We start from the raw sequence: 21,836 nt of genomic DNA on the forward strand, positions 1-21,836 counted from the left end.
ATCTCTCGGATGTATGATTTTCAGATTTATGAAATACATAGAAAGTATGTTAATTAAGGTTGAAAAAACAAACAACAGAAAAAGAACGTTACCTTTTACAGAATATCAGAAATGCAATGCTCAAATAATGTAGCAGAGTTTTTCCTTTAAATTTGCTAAATCGTTTAGTGTCTTTAAGAAAATAAGCCATTGGTCTGTAATCGGATGTTTTGATACATTTCTGTTTTTAAATCTTTTGGTTATAATTCCAATTCAAAACAAAAATAAAAAACAATGATTGAATACCACTTTTAGTTAATATACCCAGCACATACATGTATACAAATGTCAAATATTCAATACGATATGCACATCTTGAAACAAATCTACAGTCTGTTAAAACGCATGAAATATCAATAATCTGCGTCATGTTTTCTTCCATTAGTGATATGATATTTGATAAACTGGGAGTGATTCTAGAACAAAGGGAACGGAAGGCGCGCGCGTGGTTATAAACAAAATGCAAACTAATATCAAAATATTTCCTCAGATGTCCCGATCAATCTTGCCGCTATTTTCTAGACTCGTACCAGTGAATTTCTGTATCAAATAATATATTCTGCATTCACATGATGAGATTTACCATCGGGTCAAATTTGACCGAAGGGGCAAATATGTACATATAAACGCAAACAAACACAGAGGTAAATTTACCCTCGGGGGCAATTTTGTCTCAAGTTTAAAGGTGGGATAAATTTACCCCGGTGGGTATTTCATGTCATATAAAGGCAACAATTGATTTGCCCCGGTGGTATTTTGGTTTACGGTAAACTGTTGACATATAACACTAGATAAAGGAACATGGTTCTAAGTACAACTTTTTTTTATTCTATCAACCATTTTGAAATTTTCTCGCCAGACTATTTATTCAAAGGACTTAAATGTTTGAAATACCATGTTTTTGTCTGAGATTTCTGTATTATTTTCCTGAAATTACATAAAATCTCTAGGTGAATATGAGTATTAATTACAGGAATGGTAGCAAACGTTAGTATTATAAGCTTAATCATTATGTTTCATGTACTTTCCAACTCAAAGCATTGGCATTTTATTTAAAAAGTTTTTTTTCTCAATTTCCATATAAACGCGTCGAAACATTATCACAAGTGCAAATTTGTCCACGTGAGCGTAACTGGCACCGGGGGTCAAATTGGCCCTATGTGCAAATGTTCGGTATATAAACGCAAAAAAGAGTAGTTATATTTTTATACGATTTCTCCTTTTGTTTGATCTTAGTATCAGCAGTTGGTCATGTTTTATATTTTCTTGGATGTTTTATATTTTCTTGGATGTTTTATAGCTTTAAAAATATCGTTCATATGATCCAATCTTTATCCAGCAGTATTCATCTGTAGACGTTACCTAGAGCCCGACCACTAAGTTCCAGGTGTGAGCTTACTGATACACACCCAAGTAGACAAAGAGGAGATTGTCTCACTCGTGAAACTGTTGTATAGTGATATATCATGCACGTTATAAGTTTCAATGTATATTTAAGTATTTTCCAGCCAATTGTTTAATGGTTGCGTCCAAAATCTTGCAGGTTTCTGTCTTTAATTTACATTCCAACCAAATATAATCCTCGTATCAATATAAGAGACTCACTCTTTTCACAAATATTTTCTCCAAAAAATCGTTAAGATCTTACCAAATAGTAACAAACGCTACGATTGTAGTTCCCAAATTCAGGAAGCATATAAACTATAAGCATTTCTTGGACATTACCCCGCTGACGGGAGTGATTTGCCAATAACATATGTACATGTCATAATTCATCATTTTTACAGATGTTCTGTTTGCAAATTTATGATAAAATATTTACGACGCTTCCCGTCATGATGTATTTTGGAATTTGTACATTTATTCAGTCGAAATAGACTAACACATGTTAGCCCTAAGATATGTTCTTAAGGTTGGATTCTATTTAACTAATATTTCAGGTAATATCAACCATATTGCAGTATGATAACTTGTTGATATAAAGAACACATCTAAATAAATAGCATTTGTGTCGACAAGTCCACGGTGTGGGGTTTACAATATATATATATATATATATATATTATGCCAGTTCTTGATACAATTCTAACATAATCAGACGAAATGTGCAGACTCAACACTGTAAAAACGTCAATTACGAAACAATGAAGAGGTTAAAAAACTACGAATATTTCCCCCCTAAAACACGTTAAATACAGACGGAAATGCAAACTTTGCGCATGCATTCTAACGTCGCATAGCGGCATCGCCGCATGAATGTTTTTTTTTTCGTTTATGAGGTGATTTTTAACGCATAAACTTTTATGCGGCGACGCTCAACGCATAAAGAAGAAATTGCTTATATGGTGATGATTAAGATTAGGTCGTTGCATATTACTGTCATTTTAAAGAAAATATGTGGAAAGTTGGCATGCAAGTTGAGCCAAAATGGAAGTTGAAAATAAACCCTTAGAGTTTTCAAATGACTAGTGCATTAAAACACAATCAATGAAAGAAAGAAGTCCATGATGACCCTATTATTAGATTGAAATGACGTTGAAAGTCTGTGGTTAGCGGCCTAGCGGCCTGGCGGCCTAATATGATTTGCCCCATAAAAAATCCTTTTTTATGCTTTGAAAATCACCGCATAAACGAAAAAAAAACACGTTTATGTGGCGATGCCGCTATGCGGCGTCACAATGCATTACAAAGAGAAGCTTGAAATATCATCCCTACCGTTGTGGACTCGTTGAATAAGACGCGTTGTAACGCAAAACAGCATCGCCGCACAAACGTTTTTTTTCGTTTATGCGGTGATTTTCAACGCATAAAAAGGATTTTTTTTATGTGGCACAAAGGCACACTTTCGCCGCATAAAAAGCAATTAAAACACATACTAGTACAATAGTGGTTGATAAAGTTTCATCAAGATCGGTCTTAGATTTTTGTGTCCACTTAACCAAGCTTTGAACTAGACTTTTAGAGACTTAAATTCTGAACAGATTTAGTAAGATCGGTTTAAATGTGAAACAAACCAACTGATCTTTCTGCGAAAACGTTTGAATTGACGTTAAACCCTACTAAAGGTTGGAATAAATATTACGACAAAGCACAACTCCGTCATTTGGGACAATCAGAAAACTGAATCGTCCTATGACGTAACATATATTCTCGCCTTATTGTCAGACTGACGGGCATGTATCCTTGACAATGCGCACTTTCAACATGTACGTGAAGCTAGCCGCTTAGCGGCGTGAAGTTAGCGGCCCAGCGGCCTAGCGGCTTGAAGTTAGCGGCCTAGCGGCCTGGCGGCCTTGCGGCGTGAAGTTGGCGGCCTAGCGGCATAGCGGCCTAAAATTAAGTCCTATTTCAAAGCATGCAAATACATGCATTTTCCCTAAAACAATGACATATTAACTGTTTTTATGCCCAAATTAACACATTGAAGCTATTATCAACATTCATTTTTCAAAAACGTCGATAAAGCAGTCAGCTATTTCAAAGCATTAAACATGCCTGTTCTCTAAAACAGTGCTATATTTACTGTTTTATGCACACATTATCACTCTTAAGCAACTATCTTTGTTTTTCAAAATAGTCGATCAAGCAGTTCAGCGGCCTAGCGGCCCAGAGGCGTGAAGTTAGCGGCCTGGCGGTCTAGCGGCCCAAAATTGGTTTCTATTATAAACCATTTATACATGCCTTTTCTTCTTAAAAATATGACAAATTTATGGTTTCCATTCACAAATCACCATCCTTTAGCGAATGTGTGCATTTCGCCCAAAACTCGACCAATCTGCCTAAAAAATCCATTATAGCGAATATCAGCATTTTCATTTTTTGTATTTAGCAAAATTGTTAAACCGTAGATTTATCATTGTTGTGGAAGAAAACGCATGTATACATACTTTGAAATAGGAAACCATTTTAGGCCGCTAGGCCGCCAGGCCGCTAACTTCATGCCGCTAGGCCGCTGAGGTGCTCGATCGACTGTTTTGAAAAAAGGTTTATAATTGCTTAAAGTGATAATTTGGGCATTAAAACAGAATATATATATATATATAAAAATTAGAAGGAGAGGCATGTTCACATGCTTTGAAAAGCTGACTGCTTGTTCGACTTATTGGAGAAAAAAATGTTGATAATCGCCTCAGAGTGATAGTGTGTGCTTAAAAAATCAGTTAATATATCTTTGTTTTATAAGAAAATGCATTTATACATGCTTTGAAATAGGATAGCATTTTAGGCTGCCCGGCTTACTTCACGCCGCTAGGACGCTAGGCCGCTAACTTCACGCCGCTGGGCCGCTAGGCCGTTTGGCCGCTAGGCCGCTAACTTCACGTACATTCTTTCAAAGTCATTTCTAACTGATAATAGGGTCATCTTTCATCGATTGTGTTTTCATGCACTAGTCATTTGAAAACTCCAAGGGTTTATTTTCAACTTCCATTTTGGCTCAACTTGCATGCCAACTTTCCCCATATTTTCTTTAAAATGACAGTAATATGCAACGTCCTAATCTTAATCATCACCATAATCAACAACATTATCACAATCACCATTATCATCACCACAATCACAAACACTTTCACCATCATCATCCCCATCATCATCATCATCATCATCATCATCATCATCATCATCATCATCTCATCATCATCATCATCATCATCAACGTCATCACGATCGTTTTTGTTGAAATATTTTGTGACTTAATTATAAATGATAAAGTTAATCCTCTTTATGTGGTAAAAAGGCACAGTTGCGCCCCATATAAGCAATTTCTGCTTTATGCGTTGAGCGTCGCCGCATAAACGTTTATGCGTTGAAAATCACCGCATAAAAGAAAAAAACACGTTTATGCGGCGATGCTGTTATGCGGCGTTACAACGCGTATTTGTCCAAATCAAACGTTTTTTTTTGTTGCGGTATTATTTTGAGGAGTATATGTCAGGCAAAGACTGTAAACTGTTTTTATTTCTTTTAACATCGACTGATTACTGTAGATGTTGCTATTTAATTGTAAAAGCATTGTCATATTTTAAATATTTAAAAAAATGTCAATGTGTTATCAAACATGCTTTGAATATAATCGTTTTAGTGTATACGTCAATTTCTGAAACAGACGGATTAATATTTTCCAGCTAATCAACAACTTTAGATACTTGATACAAGAAAAACGACTATTGTGGCAGAGCTAGGGTATCGGTTAATGCAACCGAATACTTTGTGCGTGTATGGTTGCCTGTCCGAATCGACTCATTAGAAGCTTTGGGACATAAGTCAGATTTGGTTTCATTGTGGCTTCAATACGTCAATAAACCTGTTTCTGAAATTCGTATAGTAATTTGAAAAAGAAACAGGATATTGGATACATGCAAACTTTACTAGCCACACTCAAAGTTGTATGGGACAATATACCAATAGTCTGATATAAATGCAATTTTATGTTGGGTTATGGCATTAAATAATTTATATCGTCATGACAATGCATAATTACATCTGATGCATCCGGGATTTGTCATCTTCGATCCGCTGGCACATGCAGCTCGCACAAGCCACGTGACGCACTGTAAGGACGAATAAACTATAACTCAGTAAGTCGGCAGCCGTTGGAGTTTCGACCAAGACCAGCGAGCAGGTCCTGAAGAGGGCAATCTCCCATTCTTTACAAACTATCTGCGTTGTGGGGCTATATCGAGGCTCCACAGTTTGGCTTCAAAACAAACTGATTTGACTATTACCTAACTGACTGGTGGGGGTAAATGTCCCTCTTTGCTTTTAGTAACACGGGTTATGTTACATGGTCAAGTCACTACAATTCAGGCTTTCACAGCGGTTTGGATTCAATGTTTGGGTAGGGGTAATTTTACCTCCATGCTTTTAGACACACGAGGTTTCCGACGGGGTCAAGTCACTATAACGGAGCTAAATAGGTGCAGACAAACTTTGATAGGATAATATGTGAATTAACTCCAGTAAGACTATTACTTAAATTTCAAAATGCATCTTATTGCTGCCTCAATGTGACTGTGACATTCAGTCTCTTATTGTCCCTTTTGGCATATAAAAACATTTGGCGCCGTGATATGACGTTGCACAATACTCCACAAACCACACGGTGGATATAACAGTATATACAAAAACTAGGTGTGTTTATCAAAAATTGTTAGGTACCGCCTTGGAACGGTCAGTAAAATGTAAATTTAATGGGGGTTTAAACTAGTTTGCGTGCACAACCTCACTCTTATGCCTCAAGACCACAGTTATCTGCCCCCCGTTGACCAAGATCCGGATGTGAATACAGAAAAAAAGAGTGTTTGTGTTCAAGTATCAATATTTTATTAAAATTGAATGAAAAAGAAGCAAAAAATGTTCTTTTTGCAGAGAACTTGACTGAATTTGACACTCTATTGCAGAAATTGATAGTTTTCAATGTAAATATTGGAAAAATCATAGCTTGTGGAAGTCTGAAAATTAGTTGTTTGTAGCCGATTGACTCCCTGGCGGAAGGGTTATGTATTTGAACTCAGTTTTGACAGTCGGGTCAATGGTCAACATGGTGTTTTCTTGTAATTATATTTTGTGTCTTGAATTGTTCTAGAGATGCCATGTCCTTGTTTTTCAATTGGGGTGTGTATAAAGTCAAAAGCCAGGTTAGTGTCTATATGAAACATATAGTAAAAATAACTGTGGTCTCACGCCTTATCGCAACAATCCTAAATAAAGTAAAAACGTAACAGGTATATCTTATCAAAGTTTGCATTAACTTAAGGGAACTTAACAATAAAATAATAATAATAATAATAATAATAATAATAATAATAATAATAATAATAATAATAATAATTATAATAACAATAATAAAATAATAGGTAAACCCCAAGTACTTAATTGATTAGGGATCCAAACTCTATCTGCAGACGAAGGAATACAATTCAGAGTACCTAATGCAAAAACTTATCAAAGATACGATGCAGTTATTGTTCGAAACTATGAGCATCATACAGTCTGCCGTAGCAAATAAAAGGTTTAAAACTGTGTTATCATAGAGTTTCATAATAAATAGCATCATTTTACTAAAACTGAGAACAAACAAAGAAAACATTATTAAAAATCAAAACGACATGTATAAATAGCTAAACCTTTATTCCAAATGATTACCTAACTGATAACTTTATTACCCCAATTTCTCACAGAAAGAGATTACCTAGAAGTAGTTGGAAATTTTCAAAAAGACTTTAAACATTTAGACATAATATTATAATTATCACGTAACTAAACGTGTTGTATTTTGTTTTTTATTACTGAAATGCACTATGGCTAAGGAGACAATACTCGTGTGAAAAACAGCCAGCATTGATTTACTAGAGCATTTGGTATTTTCACATTTATAAATGACGTCAATTTACTTATAAACTCTTGTCATATTTAACCTAATTTACGTTCAATTAAAAAGGTGAAATGGGTGCTTTTATTTCCTCTTATTTGCTTCAGGGAAACTATTCCCATTGTATTTCACATAACTAGAATCAAGGTTTTTTCTCAACTTTGATTTTATGTTATTAAAAATGTTAATTTTGATTTTCAATGTCAGACGTTTTAAATGAAATTTAATCATTTTTATTGGAAGCATCTTACAAACCGTCATCTGTAGTACTTTCAGAACTTTCATTTTGTATAACATTTCCATTGGTCAGAAAATCGTTCCGCACATATTCAGTTAATTAAATCAAAAAGTTAACTGCAAAACTTTGATAGGATAATATGTGAATTAACTCCAGTAAGACTATTACTTTAATTTCAAAATGCATCTTATTGCTGCCTCAATGTGACTGTGACATTCAGTCTCTTATTGTCCCTTTTGGCATATAAAACATTTGGCGCCGTGATGGGACGTTGCGGGGTCAAACCATAACAACAATGTTCAATCGCTCTTTGGTTAAATTGAGCACAAACATATAAAACATAGGTAATTTATGTTTTTTTTTAAGTTTCTGTTATACCAAATTACTATTATTGTGGTGGGCGAGGCATATCGCTAGTTTGTTGATATTGTTGTTTTTGTTAAAATATTGACCAATAAAGATACTTTTAATTGATGCGTATTAATAAGAGAGGATTTGACGCATAACCACATGGAAAAACTCGGCAAAAGTTAGTCGATTTCCAAAATTCTTTCACTAATTCAATTTGTAAGTATTTTCCTTTTAAACAACTCTTAACTTATGTTGTCATTTCCTTTAATTGGAAAAATAAGATGCTTAATTGCTGATATTCACGCAATTAATGCATTTATTTCTTGTTATTTTATTATTTTATAGTAAGTCTTTATTTAAAAACGTAATTTTCTATGGAAAATTCACATATCGTGTCATGAACATACTATAATATCATGACGCCATCAAAACAATCAAAATCTTACTGTTAAAGTCATCTCAATGTTTGTTGTTGTTTTTCATAGGGAACATATCAGTATTTATTTTAGTGAATCGCCCAAATTTCTACATTTGAAGGAATCAACGTTTCTGAATTTTTTTTAGGTTCAATCATTGGCAAGTATATGTTCTTTCAAACACATTCCATGCTTTGTAAATGTTGCTATGGATTTTTTTGGAAGAATTAAGATCTCTGAAAAATCATTCCATTCAAACGTAGAAGTTCTACAAGTATAGGAATACATGTAGTTTAATGTCCCGAAATTGTTTACACTTTGGAAACAACAATGTCGTGTGGCTTTGAAGTTGTCGCATCCTTGTTTAAGAAATATGTTTGTTTATTATTAACGAGGAAGTGAATTTAAGTCACTAATTTAGGTCACACATACCTTATTTACAAAGGTGTCTTGAACAAGTCATGAGCCATTGTTGATTAAACAGTCTTGAACTTTTTTTTGTACAAAATGGTAAGCATTTTGTCGATAGCGGTAATAAAATATTCGTTCATGAGGTGGATGGATAGCATATAGGGGGACAATGACACTCACCAGTGTGTCAGGAATTAGCATGCTGTAAACCAACGCCGCACGACATAAACCACTATTAACAAATAAACTTAGCGAGACGTGCTCGTCAAGCAGTCAATCAACGCCCTGGGGAAATGCCAGTTTGCACTAAAGAGACAGTGTGGCTTCGGACAGCCCATTTCAATTTTTTTTTGGAAGATAATCTTAAGATTACATACGATGAAAAATCTAATCTAGGACCTCACATCGTAGCATACAACATGCGCAGCGTGAATGACTAGACGCAAACACCATACTCTTGATATATAGCATTATCAAACTCTTAGATACCCGTAGATAAACGAGCTTTCTGAAACGCAGAAATTATACGTGTATATTTAAATCAATTCATAACCACCTCAATAGCACTCAATCATTATAACTCTAACTATAGTCATGAAAGGCACATTGCTCGAAGCAAAAACGGCAACAAAAGATAAGCAACGTCAAATGAATATATAAATCCAATGACTGAGTAACAATTATTTACATAAATGAATTGAGTGGAAATGAAATATCCAAAATTCGTTTGTTGCTGGATGGCAGTTATCTTCTAAAACATTAAAACAGACGTATATCCTATACTTATTGAGTTGGGAGAGCAGGCCATTCCCATACTTGTTGAAGTCTAGCGGCATCACAATTTTCCAAAGTCACATGCTCTCTCTCATCATAGCCAAGACATCTCCCAGTCTCAATATGCTGAATAGCTCTATTCGGTAGCAAATTCCACTGATACTCTGGATATTTCCACCAGTACACCGGGTCTTTATCTACTACCAATGAGCCAGACTGATCTGACTTGAGCAAAAATACCTTGTTTTTTATCCGACCATCTTCTGTCATAACGAAATACTGGTTATCCCAAGTATTGCTGGGATATAAAATTAACGTTTGTCTGCCAGACCCTGGAATAACTGCGCAATCAATATATTTTCGCGCGAGTTTATTCAAAATGGGTCCATACCGCTGAGGATTTTGAGGAAAATAAACTGCACGAGATATTTCTTTAATTTTCGTTATAAAATAATCATAGTTATGGCAATTGTTCTGTTCTCGTATCCTGTTCCTTTCACTAACATCTCCAACGTCTACATCTGGTTTCATATTATTTAAGTGGTCAAGCATGATTTCTTTCGTCATACCATCAGTACATACATCGGCAAACCTGAATTTGTTTTTGTGCAAGTATGAACTTCTTTTTTCTATCCCTTGCCAGGGAGGCATCCTGTACAAATGATCAATCTTTGAACAAGGAATCATTTCGACACGACCACCACACAGCCAGGTTTTCACTGCCATTTCGATATGTTCCGATCACCAAACCTCCATTCCTGGGTCAAAGCCTCCTAGCTGAAGAAAGAATTCCTTATGCATTGCCATCATCATGCCCGGTACCATACACAATTCGATTGGGTCTACACTTCCGTTGCGTTTTAATATAAACTCGTCAGAAAAACGTGCCCACTGCTCATTGATAGTAATCTGTTCAAAGCTAAGGAAAAGTCTATTTGTATCGCCTGTCCTGTATTCAAACGATTCTCTATCTATCGCTCCAACATGAGATGTTTGGCGTTTGGTTCTTGGACAAGTCTATTGAGAACGGGCTCCAACCAACCGATGTTGAACTCGATGTGACTATCAAGCACAATGAAATACACTGACCTTGCCCGCTCAATTCCCTGCTGTCTGGCCATCATCAAACCACGAGATTTCTCGCTCCGAATAAGTATCACATTATCCATGTTCCTCACATGGATTTGTACTCCAATAACTGTGCTCCTATCTACAGTTACGTTTTTAACAAGAATGATTTCTTCGAGAAGTTCGCTAGGACACGTGTCTCCATACACAGTTCTCATTAACGTACTTAGAGGTTCATCCCGGAAGATGATGATAATGCTGGCAGTTGGGAGATTGTTTGGATATACTATATCTCTGCATTTTTGAGACCTTTTGTCAGCTAGCGTCCGACGGAACCCAATCAGATCACTTATGAACATGTTCATCCCGTATTTCAGTGATTCGTTCCTTCTCTTCATGTAGTCTGGGTCATCATTCAGTTATCCAATATCAACTTTCGAACCCATTGCCCCGGGAAAAGATCTACAATGATCTTTTCCCCATGTGGTTTTAGTTAATATCCTCCATCTGTGTGGTTTATAACTTTAAGTGTCATTATTTCTTCACTTTCCTTAATTGCTCCAATAGTGTTTGCATCTCTGGAATTCAACTTTATAGAAACAACATTGATAAAGGCTTATATTAGCAATGCCATAATCATAAGCGCTGCAATTACAAATGCTTTGAAAAACAGTCGAAGAAGTTTTCGTGTGTTGATTATGTACATATTAAATTAAGAAATGTTAAGTATTATTAAACCTGATTGTTCATGTAAATGTTAACCGATTCGCCGTTGTATATGCATTGTTGTTCGTGCGTATTAGTAAGAGATAAGTAAAATAAACCCTGGAACAGATGTCGTCTTTCTATTAATGTCAATAATGACCATGCATGTTAACGGCGCTTACATTTCCTAAGTTCAGCAAAAGCGTGAAATTTGAATTCGGTATGAAAGTTGATATCGTTTTTCGTTAATAATACACAAGTAATTCTAAACAAGAGAAATAACGGTATTTATATAATTATAGTCATGGGTTAAATATGTGACATAAATATACTTAAAGGTACTGTTTATATGAAACGAAGCCTACATCCACCTGGGCGCACACTTCGGGCCTCTGTGCCCGGACAGTAAGGCTGCCTTCCCATGCTTAAAACATGTCGCGGACTATAACGGCGGCATGAAACTCAAGCTCACCCTCCTCGTGTTTTCGCTGTCCAAACATCACTAGGAAATTATGTGAGTATTGAACAGTCGGTACCACGTTTCTTGATATATTGATATATGAAGTGTTTCTGCTCCATGTGCTTTAAATCTATAAATATCCGCACTTTTGTTATTGAGCTCACATAAGCAGATTCCACCTTTCTTCTTTTCAAATGACAAACGATAAAAATCTTACAAAGTGTAAGACTACCCGCGGGTTATTGAAGATATGGTTCACGGGTCCAAGCTTTCTACCCATCCATGACCTATTTTTAAACAGACGTAAGAGCACTATAAGTATCAAGGTCCTTGAACATCCATGAACACAATATTGAAAGTCTATGGCGGAAACATTTTGATGCTTATATGTCCAAACATTGACCGTTTGACCTGTAATACCGTGCTCCAATCAGTATGTTAATATTGAAAATAACATGTTACATGTTTTTAAATATCGGAAGTAGATATTTCCGAAAAAAGCTGACTTGAAATTTAAAATAGTTTTAGGCCACTAAACCAGGCTGCCAACTCCATGCCGCTAATCCGATTGACAGCTAGTTCGCTTCTTTGTTTTCAAAACTGCTTGAAATGAAAACAAAATAGGATTCCCATTGTTCATTTAGGTGCTGAAAATGATCGATTTAAGACAAAACATATTTTTCTAAATGGGGAAGTCGGTTTAGAAAAATGCTGAGAATCGATACAGGATGTTAATTTGTTCATATTTGTGTTATCCAGGAAAAACGGTAAAAAAGGCTTTGACATGGAAACCAATTTAAGGCCATTAGGCCGCCGATTTCATGCCGCCAGGATGCCACGTATTACAGCAAATATATATAATATCAAAACTATCAGTTGACATAAAATAAGTGTTTTATAGCCTAAATACCAGTAATGAGTTTATAGATATTCCTGATCACTCATTTCTTAAATGCTAATATAATTTTGATAATACCTATGCAAGGAAATCTGGTGTGCCAGTTTCAGTTCAACCCAATGCAGATTATGTCATTTTTCGGGCAAATAGTATTCCAAATCATTTATTTTCTTGTGATGTATGTGAGATGCTTTTTGGAAACTGTAAACTCTTTGCATGTATTGAAGCCATCGAAGACCGAGCTATGCTTTTTGGGGAACAGGAAAATACACACCAAACTCTGCTGTTGCTGGTGATATGGGCTGAGAACCAGTGGCATTTTTGTGTAAAGAGTATTCTGTGTTAAACTCATTGTGGGGATAATGTAGACCTCACTAATCCTGTAAACAACAGTATACTATTAAAACACTGTTAAATGCTGCCATGGGTGAGTGTGTAGATGAGTGCCTTGTATCAGTATATTGTTTTATGGTTTAAACTTGTCACGTTGGAAACATATTAAGATTGTATCATAAAATTTAATTTGTCTGTAAGATGAGTAATATGTTTTTTTTATTTTTAACTTTTAAATATCCAGAAATATAAAATATGTGAATAATGTATGCCTAACATTTTAAGTACTGGTTTGAAGTAATCAGAAAATATAAAACAATTCACATATGCATTAACAACTCTTAAGTAGTCGGACCTAGTAGTGTTATGCTATGTTTAACTGTTTAAAACATTGTATAAACTTTTAGTTTTCAATGTTTACATTTGTGACATTAAAACACTTCAGTTTGTAAATATTGTATTAAGTCTAATATAACTCTAATCTGAGTGGCAATGTACTCGCGGATATGTTAATAATTAGTGATATGAACTGTATGCTTGATGTACATTGATGAGACGTAAATAAACTATTAAATATATCATGAGATATAGGCTTTTCAAAATGGATTAAACAGCCAGACTTATTAATTGGATTAATCGATAATTGTCATTATTTAGAAAAATATATATGTATAATGTGTCATTTAGCATCTAGTAAGTCGGTACCGGTAAATAAAATCAAACGTATTGCAAGGCTTAAGAATAAAAAATCAGATATGTATGTAGTTTGTTACTTTGTATCTTTTTCTAACAAACTGACAAGCACATTTACGCAAATTATCAACAAAACAACCAAAATCAAGCATTAGATAAATTTTGTGTGAACTGAATGTAAAGAGTCTCTGACTTGAGTAAAATGATAACAAACTCTTAAGGAAATCTAAAGGAAATGAAATTATCACTGACAAATTGTCAAATATTACACCAGACACGTGGGGACACTGTGCATTGTGGTCGCAGAAATGGTATTGCGGGAGATATTTTCCCTCCCACAGCGATTTTTTTTTAAAAATCAACTCTCATTCACTCGGTTTGAAGCTCTTTTTACGGAGGTTTAAAGAGGTAGCAATCTCATTTAAGTACATTTATTGATGACATTAATAAAATCAAAACGCTGAAAGTGCTGAATGCGGCAATGCCTTGATTGTATCAATTGTTTGTTCACCAAAAGCGAAAATAATGTTGTCTTGAAACTTACAACTTGAAAACCTTTGGTTCAAGTGTCGAATGTCATATGTCGCATCTTTTTTTCAATTTATAAATTCCTATATAAGTAAAATCTCTAGATGGTCTATGAAAGAAGATGCGCCGATACAACCACAAATATCGCGTTTTTCTCTAGGCAGTCTTTTAAAAAAAATATCAATCGAAGTGAAAGTCAAATCTCTCATCTTTTTTATTGAAATTCAAATGAAATACACACAGCTTTCCTATATACCATGTACTAAAAATTTGAAAGAAAAAAGGTGCAAAAATGTAACATACAAATTAACCGTTTTTTTACTTGGGCAATTAAAAAGACGAGGTGAATGATCACGATGACCCTAACAGGATTCCGTAACTGTTATGTAACCGTTTGGTGTTGCGCATATATCAACTTTGGACTTGACTACCAAGGATTTTAGATGGTATCGTTGTACTAGTTAAATACTCATGAAGTTTAGACCGAAAAGAAATATAGATGCTCTAACTTTTAGTGCATTTAACATATAAAAAGAAAGACTGCAGTGTCAGCCAACATGTTCCGTGTCGCATTGTCACGATTTAAACGTCCCATGTTAAACAAACGCTACAGGGCAAATTTCACCAATTCGGAGGTGCCTATTCATTTGTACATGCCTTATTTCTTTTAATTAACACATGACCGAGAATCAAAGCAGAACATTTGCTACCTTCCATATTTGTAGCTTTTGGAGCTGAATCGTTTGAGATTTCAAAAACAGGCTTAACATGCTGCATTTACTTCATCTACTTCTTATTCTTTACATTTTCGGTGCATGGTTTGTCCTCGTACACCGGATATTGTCATTTTACCGAATACACAGTGGCTACGTTCAACTAAGTTTATTTTTCGTAGGAGAAACGTAACTAGAAATCAGTATTACCCAGCATAAGAGTGGTATGTTCACTCTCTTCTTTCTACAGGTTCGATGAAACAGAATGGCATGCATGTAATTATAATCGCCTTAACACTGTCATATATTCACATAAAAATCGTGAATTTACCTTAATATATTTTGAAAAATGCCAAGGCAAAATTTAAGTGTGTTGTTTTTACCTTTATGCATAACTCCATATCGCACTCTACCAAGTTTCATGAATGAAACTTAAATACTTTTGAGTAAAGCCAATGACCAGGGTTTTCTTTGACGGACAGACGACAGGACCTCAAATACCATCCGGTTAAAAGGGTAGGACATATTTTATTATGCAACACTATTATTTGAGAAAAGATGATATATTCAAACGGGACATCCACATAAAGTTATTGAGTAGATAATGTAGAAAGTTTAACAAGTAATTCCCTTCTCTAACTGTTTACCCATGATTCAATCGTTCAAAAGATGATATCAATTAATACTGCATTGTTGTGATATTCGTTACAATTCTATGACCTCATTTCGTAGCATACTGCATGCGCAGCGTGAATGACAAGACGCAAACACCATACTCTTGATGTATAGCATTATCAAACTCTTCGATACCCATAGATAAACGAGCTTTTTGAAACACTTATTTTATACTTTATAATTTTAGATGAATTCATAATCACCTCGATAGCATTCATAGCGTTTCCGTCTCACGCGTTAACTCAATCATTATAACTCTAACTAAAGTTGATCAAAACCGGCAACGAGAAACAAGAAGCGTCACATGACAACAAACATATATAAATCCAATAACTGAATAACAATTATTTGTTTTAGTAAAATGAATTCATTTTAAAGGAAATATCCAGAATTATTCGTCGTTGGATGGTAGTTATCTTCTAAAACGTTAAAACGGACGTCAAGCCTTCACTTATTGAGTAGAGAAACTAGGCCATTCCCATACTTGTTGAAGTCTAGTGGCATCACAATTTTCCAAAGTCACATGCTCTCTCTCATCATAGCCAAGACATCTCCCAGTCTCAATATGCTGAATAGCTCCATTCGGTAGCAAATTCCACTGATACTCTGGATATTTCCACCAGTACACCGGGTCTTTATCTACTACCAACAATCCAGATGGATCTGACTTGAGCCAAGATATCTTGTTTTTTATCCGACCATCTTCTGTCATAACGAAATACTGGTTATCCCAAGTATTGCTTGGATACAGAATTAAGGTTTGTATGTCAGACCCTGGAAACACTGCGCAATCAATATATTTCCGCGCGAGTTTATTAAAAATAGGTCCATAACGCTGAGGATTTCCAGGAAAATAAACTGCACGAGATATTTCTTTAATTTTCGTTATAAAATAATCATAGTTATGGCAATTGTTCTGTTCTCGTATCCTGTTCCTTTCACTTACATTTCCAAAGTCTACAGCTGGTTTCATATTATTTAAGTGGTCAAGCATGATTTTCTTTGTCATCCCATCAGTCCATACATCGGCAAACCTATATTTGTTTTTGTGCAAGTAAGAACTTCTATTTTCTATCCCTTGCCAGGGAGTCATCCTGTACAAATGTGCAATCTTTGAACAAGGAATCATTTCGACACGACCCCCACACAACCAGGTCTTGACTGACATTTCGATATGTTCTGAACCCCATACTTCCATTCCTTGGTCAAAGCCTCCTAGCTGAAGAAAGAATTCCTTACGCATTGCCATCATCATGCCCGGTACCATACAGAATGGAATAGGGTCCATACTTCCGTTCCGTTTTAATATAAACTCGTCAGAAAAACGTGCCCACTGCTCATTGATGGTTATTTGTTCAAAGCATAGGAAAAGTGTATTTGCATCGCCAATGATGTATTCAAACGATTCTCTATCTATCGCTCCAACATGAGATGTAAGCAAGGCGTTTGGTTCTTGGACAAGTCTATGGAGAATTGGCTCCAACCAGCCGATGTTGAACTCGATGTGACTATCAAGCACTATGAAATACCCTGACCGCGCCCGCTCAATTCCCTGCTGCCTGGCCATCATCAAACCACGAGATTTCTCGTTCCGAATTAAAATCGCCTTATTCATGTTTCTCACGTGGATTTGCACTCCAATTACTGTGCTCCTATCTACAGTTCCGTCATCAACAAGAATGATTTCTTCGAGAAGTTCGCTAGGACATGTGTCAAATACTCCATACACAGTTCTCATCAACGTACTTAAAGGTTCATCCCGGAATATGATGATAATGCTGGCAGTTGGGAGATTGCCTGGATACACCATTTCTTTGCATTTCTGAGACCTTCTGTCAGCTAACGTTCGGCGTAATCCAATCAGATCACTTATGAACATGTTCATCCCGTATTTCAGTGATTCGTTCCTTCTCTTAATGTAGTCTGGGTCATCATGCAGGTATCCTATATCAACTTTCGAACCCATTGCACCGGGACCTTGATCCATACTTATCTTTTCTCCATGTGTTTTTAGTTTGTATCCTTCATCTGTGTGTTTTATAACTTTTTGTTTCATTATTTCTTCACGTTCCTTAATATCTTCATTATACTTTGCATCTTTCAGATTCAACTTCATAGAAACAACATTGATAAAGGCATATATCAGCAATGCCGAAATCACAAGCGCTGCAATAAAAAATGCTTTGAAAAACAGTCGAAGAAGTTTTCGTGTGTTGATTATGTACATATTTAAACAAGAAATGGTTAGTATAATTAAACTTGATTCTTCATGTAAATGCTAACCTATTCGCCGTTGTATATGCACTGGTGTTCGTGCATGTTAGTGAAGAGATTAGTAAAATAATCCTTGGAACAGATGTCGACTTTCCGTTTATGTCAATAATGATCATAGGTATTAATTTCGCTTGTATTTCCCAAGTTTTTGCTCTATCTCGTTATAATATCTAAATATTGTAAAAAAACTGCTCATTTTTGTAGGCTCGGATGTGGCAATTTTAGCTATGTGTTGCCTTTAATAAGTCAATGTTTAACTGAAAACGTTCAATACGCAAATGTATTAATACTACCATAAAGGGAATTAGTTGTGCCTGTACGGGAACTAGCGTGATATCTGAATTCGGTATGAGAGTTGATATTGTTTTTCATAAATAATACACTAGAAGACATAAAAGGAGAAATAACGGCATTCATGTATAGCTAAGATAAGATAAGATAAGATCAGATAAGTTTTATTTTAAGTCGGCAAGATACAAAACAATACAACATAAGTTCATGCGAGTTTTTGAACCGACTATTTATAAACATATTGTATATGGTATAACAAGTGTATCAAAGCTAAAAGTCAATTGTATATATAGTGGCGTATTATTTAAGGTGTTTAACAGTATTTTATAATACATAATAACTTAAAATGGGTTAAATGGGTTAAATATGTGAAATGAATATCGTGGGTTCAAAGCCAAAACCTTGTATCTACCAAAATGGTCAAAATTGAGGTTGTCACCTTAAATACACCATAAAAGGCTTTTGCATAATGTCTCTAATTTCACCACTATAGCTTGTTTACTTTTGAAGATATTGATCAGAGATCAATTAGCGTATCACACAATTGTAAAATCTTCGGGTGCAAAAGTCAGGTATACTAAGATACCACAAACTTATACCTATAGCTGAAGCTATACGACACTCCAAAATATCTCAGCTGCCGATAAAATGTTTTGGCACTAAGAAAAGCAACTAAAAATAAATGAATTCGAATGTCAGAACCAGGTACATGTTTACAAACATCATTATGGCTGTAACTGAAATGCCATTATTATGTGCATATCACAATACCAAAACATAGTTTAAGAGTATACAAAATAAATTTGTTAAAATCAGATACATATTCAAATGCCAGAAAACTTCATTTGGGGATGCATTTGTTTGGCATTTTTTATTTTAGCAAAATTTACCATTATGTTCCACAAAAACGGTCTATCATGAGATGCATTGTTTTGACTATAAACAATTACACAAATGAGATATAATTGGGGTTAATAACCTTGTATATCAGGTTTCAACACTCCAGTATTTTCTGGCATGGATGTGGCTCAAGACCACAGTTATCTGCCCCCCGTTGACCAAGATCCGGATGTGAATACAGAAAAAAAGAGTGCTTGTGTTCAAGTATCAATATTTTATTAAAATTGAATGAAAAAGAAGCAAAAAATGTTCTTTTTGCAGAGAACTTGACTGAATTTGACACTCTATTGCAGAAATTGATAGTTTTCAATGTAAATATTGGAAAAGTCATAGCTTGTGGAAGTCTGAAAATTAGTTGTTTGTAGCCGATTGACTCCCTGGCGGAAGGGTTATGTATTTGAACTTAATTTTGACAGTCGGGTCAATGGTCAACATGGTGTTTTCTTGTGATTATATTTTGTGTCTTGAATTGTTCTAGAGATGCCATGTCCTTGTTTTTCAATTGGGGTGTGTATAAAGTCAAAAGCCAGGTTAGTGTCTATATGAAACATATAGTAAAAATAACTGTGGTCTCACGCCATGTGTCATTCTAGATTGTCTGCGGAAAGTTATAGAAAGAAAGGTACATGCAAATAGTTGAGGTGTTGAAAGTAATATTGTAAATGTAAGAAGTAATTTTAGTTATCATGGTAATAGTCAATTAATGAAGTTTGAAAATGAAACTTGTAATAGATAATGAAGTAATAACAATAAGCTTTCAAAAGCTAATAACTTTATTTTATTTTATTTATTCTGAAACACATTTTGTATGTCTACAAGCATTTGAATTTTAAACATGGGCAACATTTCACTTGTAACAGTGGTTGTCTATATGTCTTCAATTGCACATTTAGCATTTCATTGTTGGATATTTATATTTAATTAAAAATGAACACTTACAATTACGGTTTGATAATATATTTTTTTTCCGGATGTGGTCGGAAACGCTGAAGAATTAATCAGACATTCATTGAAAATTGAAGTAAGGTTTTGGTTTAAAGTAATAAATGCGCAAGCACACACATGTCTTAACACGGTTTACAAAATAACATTGCAAGATATAGAAACACGTCCACTAACTACAAATTGGACAATGAGTATAAGGAAGATTCTTACAGATTTAGGATTTATCATGTTTGGCTAAACCAGGGTGTCAATGATATCCCGCTATTTATAGCTCTTTTAAGACAACTTGTCAGAGGTATTTTTATTCAAAACCTTGAAAGTAGGATCCATGACTCTTCAAAAGCAAGATTTTACGGTATTTTTGTAAATTTTAATTTACAACCTTATTTGAACTACGTAAATATTCCAAAATATAGTATTGCACTAATTATATTAAGAATTAGCGCACATAAAGTTAAGGTACTTCGTTCATTGTTATATGGTATTGTTTGTAAATGATATATTTACTAACACCATCACGTAGATATATCTACATAAGACATCTCATAGGAATATAGCTTAAACAATATTTATTTTATTTTTATATCAAATGTTCTAATGTTTAATCATTTCTTTTTTAGGCTTTCATGCATTTTTTCACCGATCGCCACGTATATATGCAGAATATTCAATTTATCAATGGTCAAGGTTCATCTTTGACTTATAACATTGTCTTTGTTGTGTAAACTGATAAATACGAAATCAATTTTGTTCTGTTCTGCTATGTTATCATCACATACTGGAGAAAACCCAAGAGAGTTATCATAACAGTTGCAAAGTCGGAATCTAGAAGAATTAGAAACAGATGTTCCTAAATTGTGAAAGAAAAACTGGAAGCACGAACCGAATGTTCTGTAAAACAAAAGGATGCAGACAGCAATTGTGTAAGCATGACAAGTTATCAGTACACCTGCAAAATGAGAAACCAGGAGATTCAGAAACACTTAGAGCTAGTGATCCTACAATGGAATAATAGAAACTGTATGCACAAACTAAATGTACTGAGGAACAAAAGGATGCAGACAACAATTGTGTAAGCCATGAAACTGATCATGGCAAATTATCAAGTCAAGTCAAGTCAATATGTGTTTATTGTCGGATTCTATATAAAACTCTTGAATCATAAGCTATGTATAGCTTTTTACCGATATGATCATTTAACAAATAACAACAGGAAGACAAATGCATATGTAATTAGACATTACAACCTTATATAAAGAATATTAAAGATATATGTATCTAAAAGTACACGAAGTGAGAGGCATATTGAACTTAGATGTTAACAAAGTATAAAATGGCTAGTTATATATTGTAAGATATACAGAACCAGCTAGAGCTTATGATTCTACAAATGAACAAGAGAAACTGTATGCACTATCAAAATGTAATGTGGAATCAAAGTATGCAGTCACAAATTATGTCAGCCAAGACACTTATCATGGCAAGTCATCAGCACACCTACGTAGTGAGCAACCAGGAGATACAGAAACAGTTAGAGCTAATGACCCTACAAATGAACAAGAAAAAATAAATACATAAACTAAAAAAATGAATGCAGATTATGATTGTGTAAGCCATGAAACTGATCATGGCAAATTATCAGCACAACTGACCAAGTGAGAAACCAGGAGAAAAAGAAACAATCAAATCTAATGATTCTACAGATAAACAACAGATAATGAATACACAAACTATATGAGTGTACTACAAAACAAA

General features: G+C 34.7%; 1 protein-coding gene across 1 annotated transcript; it reads right to left on the reverse strand.

The window, feature by feature from the left end:
- Nucleotides 1–10,569: 10,569 nt before the first annotated feature.
- Nucleotides 10,570–17,658, reverse strand: LOC128231019 (polypeptide N-acetylgalactosaminyltransferase 13-like). Its single transcript, XM_052943443.1, has 2 exons — nt 16,838–17,658; nt 10,570–10,924 (listed from the first exon to the last, which is right to left on the reverse strand). The coding sequence occupies exons 1-2, from the start codon at nt 17,656–17,658 to the stop codon at nt 10,570–10,572; spliced, it is 1,176 nt and encodes a 391-aa protein (XP_052799403.1).
- Nucleotides 17,659–21,836: the final 4,178 nt, after the last annotated feature.

This window comes from Mya arenaria, chromosome 4 (genome assembly GCF_026914265.1).
Source record: "Mya arenaria isolate MELC-2E11 chromosome 4, ASM2691426v1".
NCBI classification, from domain to species: domain Eukaryota; kingdom Metazoa; phylum Mollusca; class Bivalvia; order Myida; family Myidae; genus Mya; species Mya arenaria.

Excerpts from the sequence above, each read along its gene's own strand:
- LOC128231019 (XM_052943443.1), bottom strand. The coding sequence starts at position 17,658 with ATGGATCAAGGTCCCGGTGCAATGGGTTCGAAAGTTGATATAGGATAC. Across the intron at positions 10,925-16,837 it reads GGTTCAGAACATATCGAAAT|CATTATCATCATCTTCCGGG; the intron begins GTCAGTCAAGAC and ends CCCAACTGCCAG.